The sequence below is a fragment of the Anarrhichthys ocellatus genome, unplaced genomic scaffold (assembly GCF_004355925.1).
Source record: "Anarrhichthys ocellatus isolate YVR2014 unplaced genomic scaffold, GSC_Weel_1.0 scaffold16, whole genome shotgun sequence".
Lineage (NCBI taxonomy): Eukaryota > Metazoa > Chordata > Actinopteri > Perciformes > Anarhichadidae > Anarrhichthys > Anarrhichthys ocellatus.
In genome coordinates this window covers 9,794,400-9,808,054 of record NW_022280046.1, presented here as the reverse complement: position 1 = coordinate 9,808,054, position 13,655 = coordinate 9,794,400, and the positions used below count along the sequence as shown (strand labels likewise).

The 13,655-nt window shown below is 41.7% G+C and overlaps 1 protein-coding gene across 3 annotated transcripts in view; it reads right to left on the bottom strand.

The window, feature by feature from the left end:
• Positions 1-53: 53 nt before the first annotated feature.
• The window catches only part of LOC116388125 (serine/threonine-protein kinase Nek6-like), an 18,994-nt gene continuing 5,392 nt past the window's right edge, over positions 54-13,655 (bottom strand). For 2 of the 3 annotated variants that reach the window (XM_031855757.1, XM_031855758.1), the window contains exons 2-12: positions 11,567-11,703; positions 9,800-9,900; positions 8,166-8,306; positions 6,321-6,383; positions 6,116-6,226; positions 5,171-5,182; positions 4,943-5,051; positions 4,505-4,612; positions 4,156-4,250; positions 550-663; positions 54-185 (exon numbers count right to left, since the gene is read on the bottom strand). In XM_031855757.1, coding sequence (XP_031711617.1) covers positions 75-185; positions 550-663; positions 4,156-4,250; positions 4,505-4,612; positions 4,943-5,051; positions 5,171-5,182; positions 6,116-6,226; positions 6,321-6,383; positions 8,166-8,306; positions 9,800-9,877 — 942 coding nt within the window. In that variant the 5' untranslated portion in view covers positions 9,878-9,900; positions 11,567-11,703 and the 3' untranslated portion in view covers positions 54-74. The remainder of the gene's footprint in view (positions 186-549; positions 664-4,155; positions 4,251-4,504; positions 4,613-4,942; positions 5,052-5,170; positions 5,183-6,115; positions 6,227-6,320; positions 6,384-8,165; positions 8,307-9,799; positions 9,901-11,566; positions 11,704-13,655) is intronic. The other variant, XM_031855759.1, reaches the window with a different exon arrangement.

Sequence of the window (13,655 nt, the reverse complement as noted above, 5' to 3'; positions counted from 1 at the left end):
CGGGCCTAGGGGTGGGGTGGGGCGGGTGGGGGGGGGGGGGGGGGGGGGGGGGGGGATTGAAGTGGAAATGCTGCTCAGGTGCTGGAAGTCCACATGCACATCTGTTTGGCGATCTGCAGCACAAAGACGATGTCCGGCCGCTGGTCTGGTTCTGGGTTGATGCACGTGCTAACCAGGTCCCGCAGCTGTGGAGAGTTTGTCTTACCGTTAACACATCCCATCACAAGTCCCTCTGTAATATTATTCTTAAACTACAATTACCGCCTCAAGGTTGTATGCCTCCACCAACCAGCAATGTTGAACTTTACATCCATGTCCGTCCAAAATATTATTTATGATAGTGATTCATTATAGAGAGAATGAAAATATAGACAAAAAGAACTGGATTCGTCCTTATTGATGCTGTTGGTGTTAGTTTGTGACTACATTGACCTTAAAAGTAGATGTCTGTGTTCACGGTACTTTTTTTTGTTTTCCCTGAGAAAGATGTGAATCATTGGTGGGGTTCAGTGTGACTGAGGCCTAACAGTCGGGTGTGTGTTGCTCTACCTTCTCAGAGTAATGGTCAGATGGGAGGGGAGGGTAATCGCACTGCTCAATCTTCTGGCAGAGGGAGAGGAGGTTCATCTTGTCCCCGTAAAACGGACTCTGCAGCGCTGCCATCTGGAGACAGAGGAAGACGGGATGGATGAGGGAAATTCTTAGAAGTAGTGGTGTGTGTGTGTAGACAGTGAACACTGGAAACAAAAACAATGCAAAAGACCAACTCGGACTACCCCGTCCAATAACACCGTATAACATTGCTCTTGAATAACTTCCAATACATTAATGCCTTAAGTAACAAGGGAAAATGACCATCTCTCCATTCATACACTTTACACATACCCAGATATGACACCTGCAGTCTGAGGTGTAGATAGTTCCCTGAGGTGCACCAGTGCCCCTTATCACCATCTCAGGGGCACAGCCACTCTGACACGCTGGCCAATGGGGTAGTCCATGATCCAGTTCACTGTGTATGACTTTAACCCTGATTCTCCACTTGGCGGCAGTTTTTGTCTCGCCTTTGCAAATCGGAGCCCAACCACTATGTGTGAACTGTTCATAGATGCTAGCCAAAGAGGCTCCCTGATGCATCACAGAAGCATTCCATGTTTAAATGAAATATCTGGACCTGTTGGGGACTTACAGCCAATGAGAGCACAAGACAGCGGTTGAGGGGTAACCTGGAGGAGGAGTCGCCTGTAACAATAGGAACTTTACTGTATGCGTTTCATTTGCAGCACGGACCAAAGTTGTTGCACTTGGAGGATATAGGGTATACATAGTAAAGACGTGTGGAAACAGGCTATTTTTGTGAACTCCTGCCAACGACAACATCAACAAGCATGACTACAAGGAAAGTTCAGCAGATTGCTTGAACAAAAAAAATCCTACATGGTATAACGTCATTTCCTGTGTCACTTCTTGTGTGCGTTTCCATGACAAAACATAGTCTGGAGATCAGAAAAGCAGTTTGCAGGGTCCTTAGGTGCAGCAGAAGCCTTTTAAGGGTCCTCATGACATGTGACGTATAGGTGCCACAGGTGTGTAGTCTTTTGAGAGTGCTGGGACATCCTTTCTTTGGCACGGGAAACCATGCAGGAGGTCTTCCATAGTGTCGAAAGATTTAAGAAGGGCTGGACCTAAAGCTTCCAGGCACAGTAGATTTATTTATTGTGAGCCTGGAGAACTCCCTTTCCACCTGGCTTAAGGTTAGGGAAAGCCCACAGGGATGGGGGTTGTGTCAAACTCAATTGCTGGCTTGAATATGTAAGAAGAAAGAGAAGTAGTAGGAATAGTTGAAACAAAGGAATGGGTATAATTTGTATGAATGTCATTGAATAGTTGAATAATACCAATAGTGTATAAAATAAGCTAAACTGAATTGCTGGCTATAAATGGTGAATAATACCAATAATGTGTGAGAGATGTGGAACATTATAAGGTTTGAATGGGGTTTCTCTCTAAAAGTAGAGAAACGTCTGTGTGTGTGTGTGTGATGTCAAACTGCACTATTTAGCTCATCTCAATCAGCTGTGTGTCTCCTGCTGCACTCAAAGTTTGCCATGGTGATAGCAACTGATACTGTACGTCACTGCTGATAGTGACTCTAAGGACACTCAGATTAATCTGAGGCCTCTAACTGAGAGGAGCTTTCAATATTTCCAATGGCATTCATATAAATTAATCCTTTTCCCGCTTCTCCGACTACTTCACCTTCTTCCTACACGTAAAGCCAGTGATTCGTTGTAGCGTCTGCTTCTCAGCATCCAGCTTTCACACCGCAATCCAATCTTCAGAAATTGCCTCCTGTAGTACTTCCATGTAATTGTTCCTCCTCTGACCCAGGAGATCCCATCCTCAAAGGTTGACTGCAGTAATCTTGTATTACAGGGAGTATGAGATTTGTGGTGCTGTATTACGTGCTGCTAGCAGGGCTTAAGACGCTAACTACGTCTAAACGTCAGCTATTTCAAAATGAAAAGTAAAGAAACTACATAACACATTTTATGAACAAATGTACTTTTGGGGCAGTAAGTTGTGCAATTTTAAAAATGAAGAAGTAAAAACTAGTAAAAGCAAAAGAAGCAGTAAAAAGGGAAACGATGTATGAAGAGTGAGAAAGTGTCTGGTGTCTCATGTGGTGATGCAGCCAGAGAAGAAATGAGACACATAATGCTGCTCATTCAGTCTCTGTTGGCCTGTCAAAACATCCTGACATGCACAGAGAATATCCAGAGCACAGAGGACTGTGACACCATTGTCTCTGTCTCAACAATGCATTCCAATGAAACACATAGAAATGTGACAAAGAATAGGAGTTATTATGTCCACAATGATGGCCAGCATCTGGCTGGACAGATGCTGGGAAAGCAGCTATCTAGCCTGCAGAGTAGAGCTAGCTACACTCTTTAAAAGTTGAAAATCAGAAAAGCTAATCAAATAATTAACTCTTATTCTAAACTAAATGAGCAGTCAAAGTGAAGTTAGACACAACTTTTTTTCTATTCTCTTTTCTGGTAAAGGACACCCAGTGTGAACGCATAAGGCCCATCAAAACACCCTCGCGTACCGTTTCCCTTATAAACAGACCCACAGAGCATCTCTTGTTTTATGTGCGACCGTGGCTAAGTGGAGAGCAGGGCCGTCCTTCAATCAGAGGATCCGCGGTTCGATCCCCAGCTCCGGGTAGTCGCATGTTGATGTGTCCTTGAGCAAGACACTTAACCCCCAATATTGCTCCCATAGCTGTGCCTACGGTGTGTGAATGTGATAGAATCTGAATTGTAAGTCACTTTGGATAAAAGCTAAATGCTAAATGACTGTAATGTAAAGTAATTTATTCCCTCAGTAAACACTGTAAGTTTCAAGTCTTCTTCAATACAGCATGATGTTCATTTGGTAAACTATGGTCCATTTAGAGTCAAACAGACCATAGAGCAGGGGATGCTTTAAGGGCGGAGCTAACTGTGACTGACAGATCACTGCTGCTACCAGAGTCTCTACATCACTCCTCTGCATTCCAAATATGGCAACTTCTGTTCATCGGTTGCGAAAAAACAAGATGGTGACGGCCGTAATCCAAGATGGCGACGGCGAAAACACCGAACTCAAGACTTCAAAACATCAGTCCACAAACTAATGTGTGATGTCACGATGACTACGTCCACTTCTTATATACAGTCTGTGACTCCGGCAGAAGAGCAGGAGACGGACACCTGAAAAAACGCAGCCAATGTGTTTTTCTAATGGTGCAGACGCACCATTGGATCTACTGCTGGTCATCATCATCAACACTTGGGGACCACCGTGGCCGGAGCCATTATGTTTTCCAGTTGTCTTTCAGTCCGTCCCTTCCTCGTGAACACAATATCTCGCCTTCAGGGAATTTTTTCATAATTGGCACAAACCTCCACTCGGACTCAAGGATGAACTGATCGGCTGGGGCATACAGACGCGAGGCAGTAGTTCTAGTCGTCAGTATCTTGGGATGTAATAAACTTTGCAGTCTCCAGGGGCCATAGCAGGGCTTTTACTCTTTGCAGGGCAAGAAAGTTATCATTTATCTGAATAATTGACTATCAATAAGGGTCAAAGTGTATGTGATCTTACCTCGTACAAAAGACATCCCAGGGACCAGATGTCAGACTTAAAATTGTATCCGATCTCGTGAATCCTCTCCGGTGACATGTAGTAAGGTGTCCCCACTGAGACGGAGAGGGCAGTAAACAAATGATCATTTTGTTCAAAAGTGATAACTTCTTCATTGCCTTCACAATCTAGCACATAAAATGAACACCTATCATAGTATTGATCAGATTTGATTTAAAATTAGTTTCAAATAGGTCTGTCATTTGTTCAATCAGCACTAAAATATTATACAACTGAGCTGTATCTTGTTGTTTTTGCATGAATGTGTGCTCTGTATATACATGTGGAGTATGTGTTGCAGGTGCTTTACCTAAGGAGTGTGCTGCCGTGGTGTTAGAGCTGAAGAAGCGGCCTAATCCCAGGTCACCCAGCTTTACCTCCCCTGTGGCTGTTATGAACACGTTGGCTGGCTTGATATCTGGTTCACACACACACACACACGCACATTTAAACCAATCAATGCACATCAATAAAAAATAAAGCTTATCAGAACATAGTAAGCTATAGAGAAAGATGAGCTATGTTAAGTATTGTATTGAATATTGACTGTAGAGTAACAATTGAAGTAAGAAAGTGTCAGCGTAAGAAAACAAAACTATGAAAGCAAAACAGAGCTGAGAGGACGGTTTGGGTAGAGCAGAGAAATGGTGAAACATATCAGTAGAAACTAAATATGGAGATGATGAAGTGTGCATGGCGTGGATGAGGACTGAGAGGAGGGCGAGTAAAGCAGTGAGTAGCGGTTTACCACGGTGCATTACTCTGCGTGAATGCATGTGCTCCAGAGCGCTGCAGAGCTGCACGAAATATTTCCATATGGTCCTCTCTGGGATGAGGCGCCTCTTCTTTTTGAAGTACTAAACAGATAGAAGGCAGGATTGTTAGTCCATAAAAAGTTACAATGTTTAACTGAAAGATGCTACGTGTAGCATACTGTATTTACTGCAGTGTGAGCAGCGGGTGTGTATATTGTAACCTCTTGCTTTTTCTTTTGGTGTCCACGTTAACAGATTACAGCAGCCAAACCGCCCGCATAAGCCATGTAAAATATAGTGAAAATATCATCATACCAACATTACTACAATTTCAAAATCTATATCTGTAGAACAAGTCACAGACATGAAAAGGGCGATATGTATTTAGCTAAACACTTCCCGTTCCCATTTCTATATTTAAGCTCTTTAGCATCTTTCTGTGGACAGAATCTCTTCATTTGCTAACAAGGCTTTTATTATGAAATATTTCCAGGACAGTGTTGTGGAAAATGCAGTGGCTGTCACATCTTTTAATTGTGGATTGGTATTATTTACAAATGAGCACACAGTTCTTAATCTTTTTCAGTGTAAACTTAATATAAATGACATTTATAATGAAATGAAATGAAACTCTATGCAGAAAGAAGCCAGGCTGTCGGTGTGGACAGCACATGTGTGAGAGAGGCAGCCGCTCAGCGAGGCAGCCGGCACACGTTGCTCATGCAGGCAGTGTGACCCGAGAGTTATGGGAACCAGTTCAATACAAAGGTTATCTAAAATATGAATGTTGGTAAAGGGGAGTACATTTTGGAGAGAACTGACTCTGCTAAGTCAGACTGGCCAATAGCGTAGCATCGGCCAGCCCCTACCATGGCCGGACAACTAACACTTCTGCTCCAGACTTTAGATTGCACTAGACTTTGATGCAATGGATTTATACATCTTTCATTTTCAGGCTGGTTTTGTGGATTTGGAGCTCGTCATGGTTAAATTTAGTTGGATAATATTTCTTCAGGGAGTGCAGTTAGTGACAGTGTGGGCTCCATGGTAGCTCTGAGAGCTTGATGGAGTAGCAGCTGGGGGTGGGGCTTAGCAAAGGGTCAATTCACAGGGTAACACAGGGATCTCATTTTCAAACCCATGCAGAATATCTGGTGATTTCCGACCTGTATCATCTGGGACAGATCTCCAGCATCCGCCAGCTCCAGAACAATGTTGAGCTCATTGTCTTCAATGAAGGAGTCGAGGTATTTGATCACATTGGGGTGATTCAGTTGCTGCAATGAATGGAAAAACAGAAGGAAGATTGTTCTTGGCGGGCACTAATCTGTTATATGTTCATGTTAACACAACATACATGCTCATCTTTACCTTTAGTAGATCTATCTCTTTGATGCAGTCCTGACGGGCCTTGGCATCCATCATCTCAAAGATCTGCAGTGACAAAGATAGAAGTTAACATGAATTCATGAGTTCTGGTAATGGACCCAGACTCTTCGACCAATTCTATTATCTTGCGCAATATTGACCAATTAGGGAATCACTAAAATACTGAAATTTGAGACATAAAACAATGGCAATCGGGAGTGTCTTGCAAAAATATGGAAGTTGAAGCCTGATTACTTTTTAAACGGAACAAGTCCGCCAGAGATCAGACAAGCTAAGTTTAGGATGGACGTGGTTCATGCTAGCGGGACCTACCTAGCTAGCTCGGCACAAGCCAAATCAAACGACAACAGCTAAATATTAGCAGCAATCGACTCCCTGAAAGCAGACGTTCACATCCAAAATGACGAACTTCTGGCTGCCATCTCTGAAATCTAAACTAATCTCAGCTCTGACTCATGAAGACTGACGTAAGCCAAGGGTCTCTTGGTGACACAGAAGACAATGTGGTGGTGCTTCAAAAAAAGGTGGATGAATTGGTCACAGCAGTCACAGAGAAGATGGACAACCTTAAAAATCATCATAGGAGGTCCAATCTACGTGGCTCCAGTCTCCCGGAAAACGCTGACGGCAGAAGTGAAGCCACGACTCCAGGCACAGAGAGTAGAAATAGGCTTACTCTTCCCTACTAAGATAAACAAGCTGCACAACGGGAGAACGGACGCGTGTTTGAAGCGCTTGAGGAGGTTGAAGAATTTCTCCATTAAAGAAAAAGACATCTATGACGGCTACGCAAGGCTCGTTAACATATTTAAATCATTCAGTGGAGTGTCACACTTTCCCACTTTGACTGACCTACAGAGGACTTTCTACAGTTTTGTTGGGGTTGGTGCTTCGTTTTGTTCTCAGTTTGGTTGGGACTGAACAAGGACGACCTATCGTAGCCTAAATAAGATGCAGACTACCATTATGTTTTTCCTTTAAATAGATACTATTAGCTTTCCTCCTTTTGTAGATTCTTTTGCATCGCTGTTGATGTTAATTGCTACGCAGTTCACGTACATCCAGCTTATGTTCAAGGCTGTTCTTCAGTTCCAGCTGTGGTAGCCTCTTGACATGGGCCTAGTGAGTGCTGAAATGTAGTTCATGAAGTTTAAGATCCCGAAGGAATATGAACAAAACTAGAATGAATATTTTATTTCATCTATCAAACTAGAACGCAACAATCTCAACTGGAAACGTTCTGTTTTGTCTCCCCTCAAGTACCTGGATTGGTCAGTTGTATGTTTTAACTCCTTTTACAGGATCGGTTGAAGAACGGCCTAGGAGCTGCTAAATGTAAAGGGTTGGAAGGACTGCACAGGTTGACAAGGCAGCTGTGTTTCTAGTATGTCTAGACATATGGATTTATGGTCTATTTGACTCTAAATGGAGCATCATTTACTAAATGAACATCATGCTGTATAGAAGAATACTTGAAACTAGAGATTGAGACCATAAACTCATGTTTACAATGTTTACAGAGGTAATAAATCAAGAGAGAAGTAGAGTAATCTTCTCATAGACTTCTATACAACCAGAGGAGTCGCCCCCTGGTGGTCAGTAGAGGGAATGCAAGTTTTAAGACACTTCAGCATCGGCTTCACTCGGCAGAACCAAAGAAATGCCGCCTAGTTTTGCCCCTTTTGGCAATCTTGATGATCCATAAAATATTAACACTATCAAATTTACCAGTTGATAAAATCACATGCACTGTGCTAACAATCTTGACATAAGTATGAATTTAGAATTGAGAATAAGGTCCTCAGCAGTATCTGCTGAGTGCTGTACCTGGACTTTCTTGAGGGCAACCAGCTGTCCCTCAAGCAGGTACGTGGCTTTGTAGACCTCACTGAACTGGCCCCGACCAATCTTCTTCTCAATCCGGAAGTTTGCCAGAGTGCAGAAGTACTTACAGCTTGGCACGTTTTTCTGGACACGAAAACACCACATTAAAAGGTCGAACAATGTAGTGCATTAAAGTGCATCGGGAAACTTAGTTGCATCGAATAAATCTCACTCTCTGGAAAATGTCTAAATCCTTAACTGTGGCTTTTAAATGATGATGACGGAACCGAAGAGCAAATACAGTCCTGCCAACAAACAGCAATTACTGTACTTTTGGGGTGTAAGATAATATAGATACAGTGGAGTATGAAGATGTTATGTTTTGTGATACTGTTGTCGATTTTCAAAAACACTATCGATTAACATAATTCATAGTTTACATGCAATGATTGGTGGCAGACTGTGGCTCAGATTGTACAAAAAGTAGTGCTATGATGTTGGATGTTACAGGAACTGTGACAAATGTCAAAGCAGATCCCACTGATCTGGTTGCATAAAAGAAATAAACTATTTTTCCCTAAAATTATAATAATAAAAAAGAAATTGCAATATATCGAATTGTAACCCCTTTACAATATTACAGATTTTTTCCAATACACAACCCTAATAACTTCATCACTGAGTAGCCATCGATGTCCCCCCTTCTACTTATTATTATTATTGTACAGTTCAAACATGTTGCTCTGTCTGTTTGGAACTTAACAGAGTCTGAGAGGACTTTTCTAAATAATGGGGAATACATTGCATTGTCCGAATGTCCAAAGCAGACAATAAAGACAAATCAATTTATAAAGCTATAACATTAATCATTTGACAATTTTGGGAGATCTGCGTGTCTTCTTTCTTGTCTCAGCATAAAGGCTGAAAACAGGGGCACACAGTTAGCCTGGCTCTGTCTACAAGTGAAAACCTGACAACGCTCTACCAGCACCTCTAAAGCTCACTGATGAACAAGTTCTATCTCTTGTGGTTGAACGGGGTGTAATGTACCAGAATATCTCTGTGCTGGGTAGTGACTTCCTGGACATTCTGCTGGTTGTCCGGCAACCTCACGGTGAACGATGAGGTTATGATACCAAGAAATGACTGCACCAGGCCCAGATATAGTCCAGCACCCAGTGAAAACGTGTCTTTTTTTCTAAGATTACATGTAATGGAGTAAATGAGTGAGCTTTTAGATGTGCTGGTAGGTGGATTTTACTGCATTTAATCAGAGTTAAGCTAGTTGTTTCCAGTTTTCATGCTAAGCTAAAATAACATGCTGCTGGTAGAGCTTTATATGTAGGGCACGAACATGAGAGTGGTCTCAATCTGAACGTCTAACCCTCAGCAAGAAAGAGAAGAAGCATATTTCCAAAAATGTCAAACTATTCCTTTTGATGTTCATCAGTGTAAACAAAACAAAATGTACACAGTACGTGAAAAGTAGAAGCAAATCTTTTTTTTGGGGAGCTAACTGCAAGTATCAATTGTGTTGACATACACGTCATGGAACTTAATATGATAGAGAGGTTTTAGAATATTTTCTAAAGCTCAGGTACGTTGAACGTGTCTAATAATTTGGTTGAAGGCCCTACCTGATCCTCCTGACCGGGTATTTTGTAGAGATGGTTGTGGTTGTCTAAGGTGAGCTGGTTGTTGTTCTGCGCCTCCATGGTAGCATCACAACCACCAACTCCTGTAACAGAGAAGATAAATGATCAAATCTTCAATTATTCAGCACATTTAGAGTCTCAGAGCATTTTAACATAAGATAATACATTTTGCATGAAAGCAAGGTGACCTGAATGCCGGCTGCACGTGGCCCACATGAGTTAAACTGATTTACAGCAGGAAACGCCAGTGATACCACATCTCTGTGACACTGTGTGTGTGTGTGTGTGTTAACTAATAAGCTAAAGGAATATGCACATGCTGACATTTGCAATATTGCAAATCAGTAATGAGAGCATTGAGACTGGTACGTACTTTAAGAACTTCTTCTGACAAGCAGAGCTCAATAGGAAAATCGCCCAAATCACTGTATTATCTTATGGAATTGGTAACACTGAAAGGTTAACGGTTGTACCAAATTTCATTGAAATCTGCTATGTTACAAACAGAACTGAATCTTCCGAATATCTTCCCTTTCTACTGTACTTGTTTGACTCTGCAATGTGAATTATAGACCCATAGAATTGTAAAAGTATCCACATAGCTTAATGATATCAGCATTTTCATCGTCTATTGATGCTATAGTATAACACTGCACTATTAATATGTTATCTTAAATGATTTGACTACTCCCGTTGCAGTCAGCTATCGTGTTATTTCAGTGACAGTTTGACCCTCAGGTGACGGGTCCTCTACAGTACTCATCATTGGTCTCCATTACTGGTCTTCAGCAGGTCCCTTAATTACTTAAAGGTGAAAGACTTTCCTCTTTGGACCTCCAACAGCAGGGCTTTCAATATATGACACTCCTTATATGGTGTTATTGGGGCGTTTATTATGCTAATGTACTACTCCTGAACGTGCGCTCACGTATGCACAGCTGGCCCTCATCATGTTTACGCTGCTCATTTACACAGTTATCTGAAGTTAGGAGCGTTTACTGAATCTGATGTGGAAACACTCGTACAAGGCCACCATAGGAAAAAAAGTAGGAGGAAGTTCAGATAAGAACACCGAAATGTTCTTGCATGACATCAAATGTTTCTAAATCACCTAAATGCACATCTGTGATTTGTCTGTACTAACATGTCTTGTATTTCTGCTGCTCCTGCCTATGAACTACCACTATAGACTCACTTTCATGTGTGGAAAGTGAATTCTGAGGTCAAACCATTCATTTTTATATAAGGACAAGGTCCTAGTGATAGCTAAAATACATAGTTTTAGCTTAAATGCATTAATTGTTACCAAAATATGGAACAATGATTAATAAGTCTCAAGACGCTCCAAAAATATACATGGTAAAGATATGAATTTGTATAAAAGAGGACAGTGATGGCACTTGTCTTTGGCAATCAGAAATAATCATAATACATATTAAATAAACAGAATTTAACTTGTGTTAAATCCACGCCAGGGGAACACAGAAGAGGAAGAGAGCTTTAACATTGACCAATCACATCGCAGTAATGCACCATTCAGCAGCTGAGAGTTTGGGAAGCACAACGGAACACGTGAAGCAATTCAGTAGCTGTATTTTGTATTTTGCTTGGGAGACCCTACTTATGAACGCTTCTTAATTAGTTCATTAGCATTGATCCCAAAGTGACCGAAAAACATAAAATTGAATCTGCCGGTTCCAACAGCCAGGGCAAAAGTTGTGCTGGAGGTAATGGCCAGCAGATTCTTACCTCATTTTCTGGTCTGCTCGGCCGTATGTGGCGGCAGAGATGCTGGCAGCGTTTGCCAGATACGGTGGAGTTCAGTTTCTTTCTTCTAAAGATGGCTGGATGTGGGCCTTTGGGCCGTATTGGGGTTCCTTCAGAGGCTGAAGAGAAGAAAGAGATGGTCACCGGTGCTCCTTTCAACACTCACCACTGCAGCCTGTACTCTCTAGTCTACTGACCATCACTCCATACTTAGAGATTAATCCACTGGTATCAGTTCATCTACAAAACTATCATTGGTAAAAAAAACTCATATCTCCACTTACTACTCATCACCTCCAACAGTAACCGCAATTTACGCTCTAGCTACTTCATCAACATGGTCATTCCAAAAGTCTGCAGTCTGCTGCTCCAAGCGACTGGAACGAGTTACAAAAGAAGCTAAATCTCTATGATCACTGCACCTGGTTCTGAGTTTGCTTCTCCAGGAACACCGTTTGTTTTTCTATATTGAACATATTATGATGTTGTAATTTTTGGATGAGATTGTTTGAGATGTTTCGATGTTTTACTTTGTTTTGTAACGACTTGCCTCCTGTTGCTGCCTTTTTGGCCAGGGGGTCATTGTAAATGTGAACTGGTTCTTGACTTATCTGGTATAAAATGTTTGAAAGCTGGCCCTCCTCAGTTGCTGAATGATACTCGAACATCTGATATCACCCACTAAATAAAACCGGCTCATAGATGCCAATCATGTTGTACCATCTGTTGTTGTGAACAAAACATATACGTATGTATGTCTATATGCATGCAGAGCAGATGAATGGGTGAAATCAACTCAATATATGTCAGTATCAAAGCAAGTCCACTGTCTTAAGTGGTCCTCAGGAATGTGTAAAGGAGGAGGAGTTAAGCAGCCACCCAGACAGATGTGGTTCCTGCTGTTAAACAAGCTTCCTACATTTTCTGTAAGTTAGTTAAGCATAACTAACTTACATTTAATTTTGCATTGGAAAGTCAGCTTCTGTGTCCTCTGTTCCCAGAGTTGACAGTATGTGTGTGTGTGTGTGTGTGTGTGTGTGTGTGTGTACGACACATCCTGGAATGCAGGATATTGGCCCTAAAAGAGGGTCTGCAGGAACGTTTCCTGACTCAGGGATCACAGTTCTCTATGAGAAGTAAAGTCACCAATATTCGCTAGTAAATAGAAAATAAATAACAATTCTATATCCATACATGACTGCTAACGGGGCTTACAGAGCAAAAAGAAAATGAGCTTTAATCTATCTTAGTTTGAGCTGGACTACATATGCTGTGAACTAACTGCTAAATCACAGTGCTCATCGCTCTTTTCTGACAGTGGAGTTGAGGCTCACTGGGTGTCTGTGGTGATGACTCATGATGATAGAGGCCTTGCTCCAGTTTGAACTGGAAATGAGATGGCCAATGCCTAATGAGCAGAGCACTGAGAGCAAGCCACAGAGTGAGCTAGTGAGTGACGAGCGGAGGCGTCCGAGCGTGACCTCGTGCCTTCCTCTCTCCAAACCAACACGTTGAAATCCGTAGCGTTCACATTTTCTGATTCCCTGGAGGTACTATTCCCAAGTACTGATGTATTAATAACTTTTGACCACAAATAGCTTCTAAAATGTGTCATGTTGAAACTACCCCCTTTAAGCATTTAGCTGAGTGTACATGTGCTAACTTGTGTTCACCTTAACATACTCAGCTCCGCTAGCCATTAAAATGTTGGCAATGCCTCATGCCATGACTTAGAAAACTGTTGAATATATTTTAGAACAGCGCTGTGTTTAGGGGTGTCAAACAATTACCTAGGGCTGTACTCAACGATTATTTCTGCAGCGATTCATCAAATGACTATTTTTCATATTAGTCTATTCGTCTAAAGACTTATTTATTGATCGTTAGAAAAATTATATCTTTTAAAATTCCTGATTACTAATAACTAATTTACCCAAAATTAATTTCAAAAATTGAGTTTTATACATTTCATGCACTCGCAGCTACTCCCTCAATCCCTGCTTCTTTTCCATCTCTCTCTCTCTCACACACACACACACACACACACACACACACACACACACACACACAC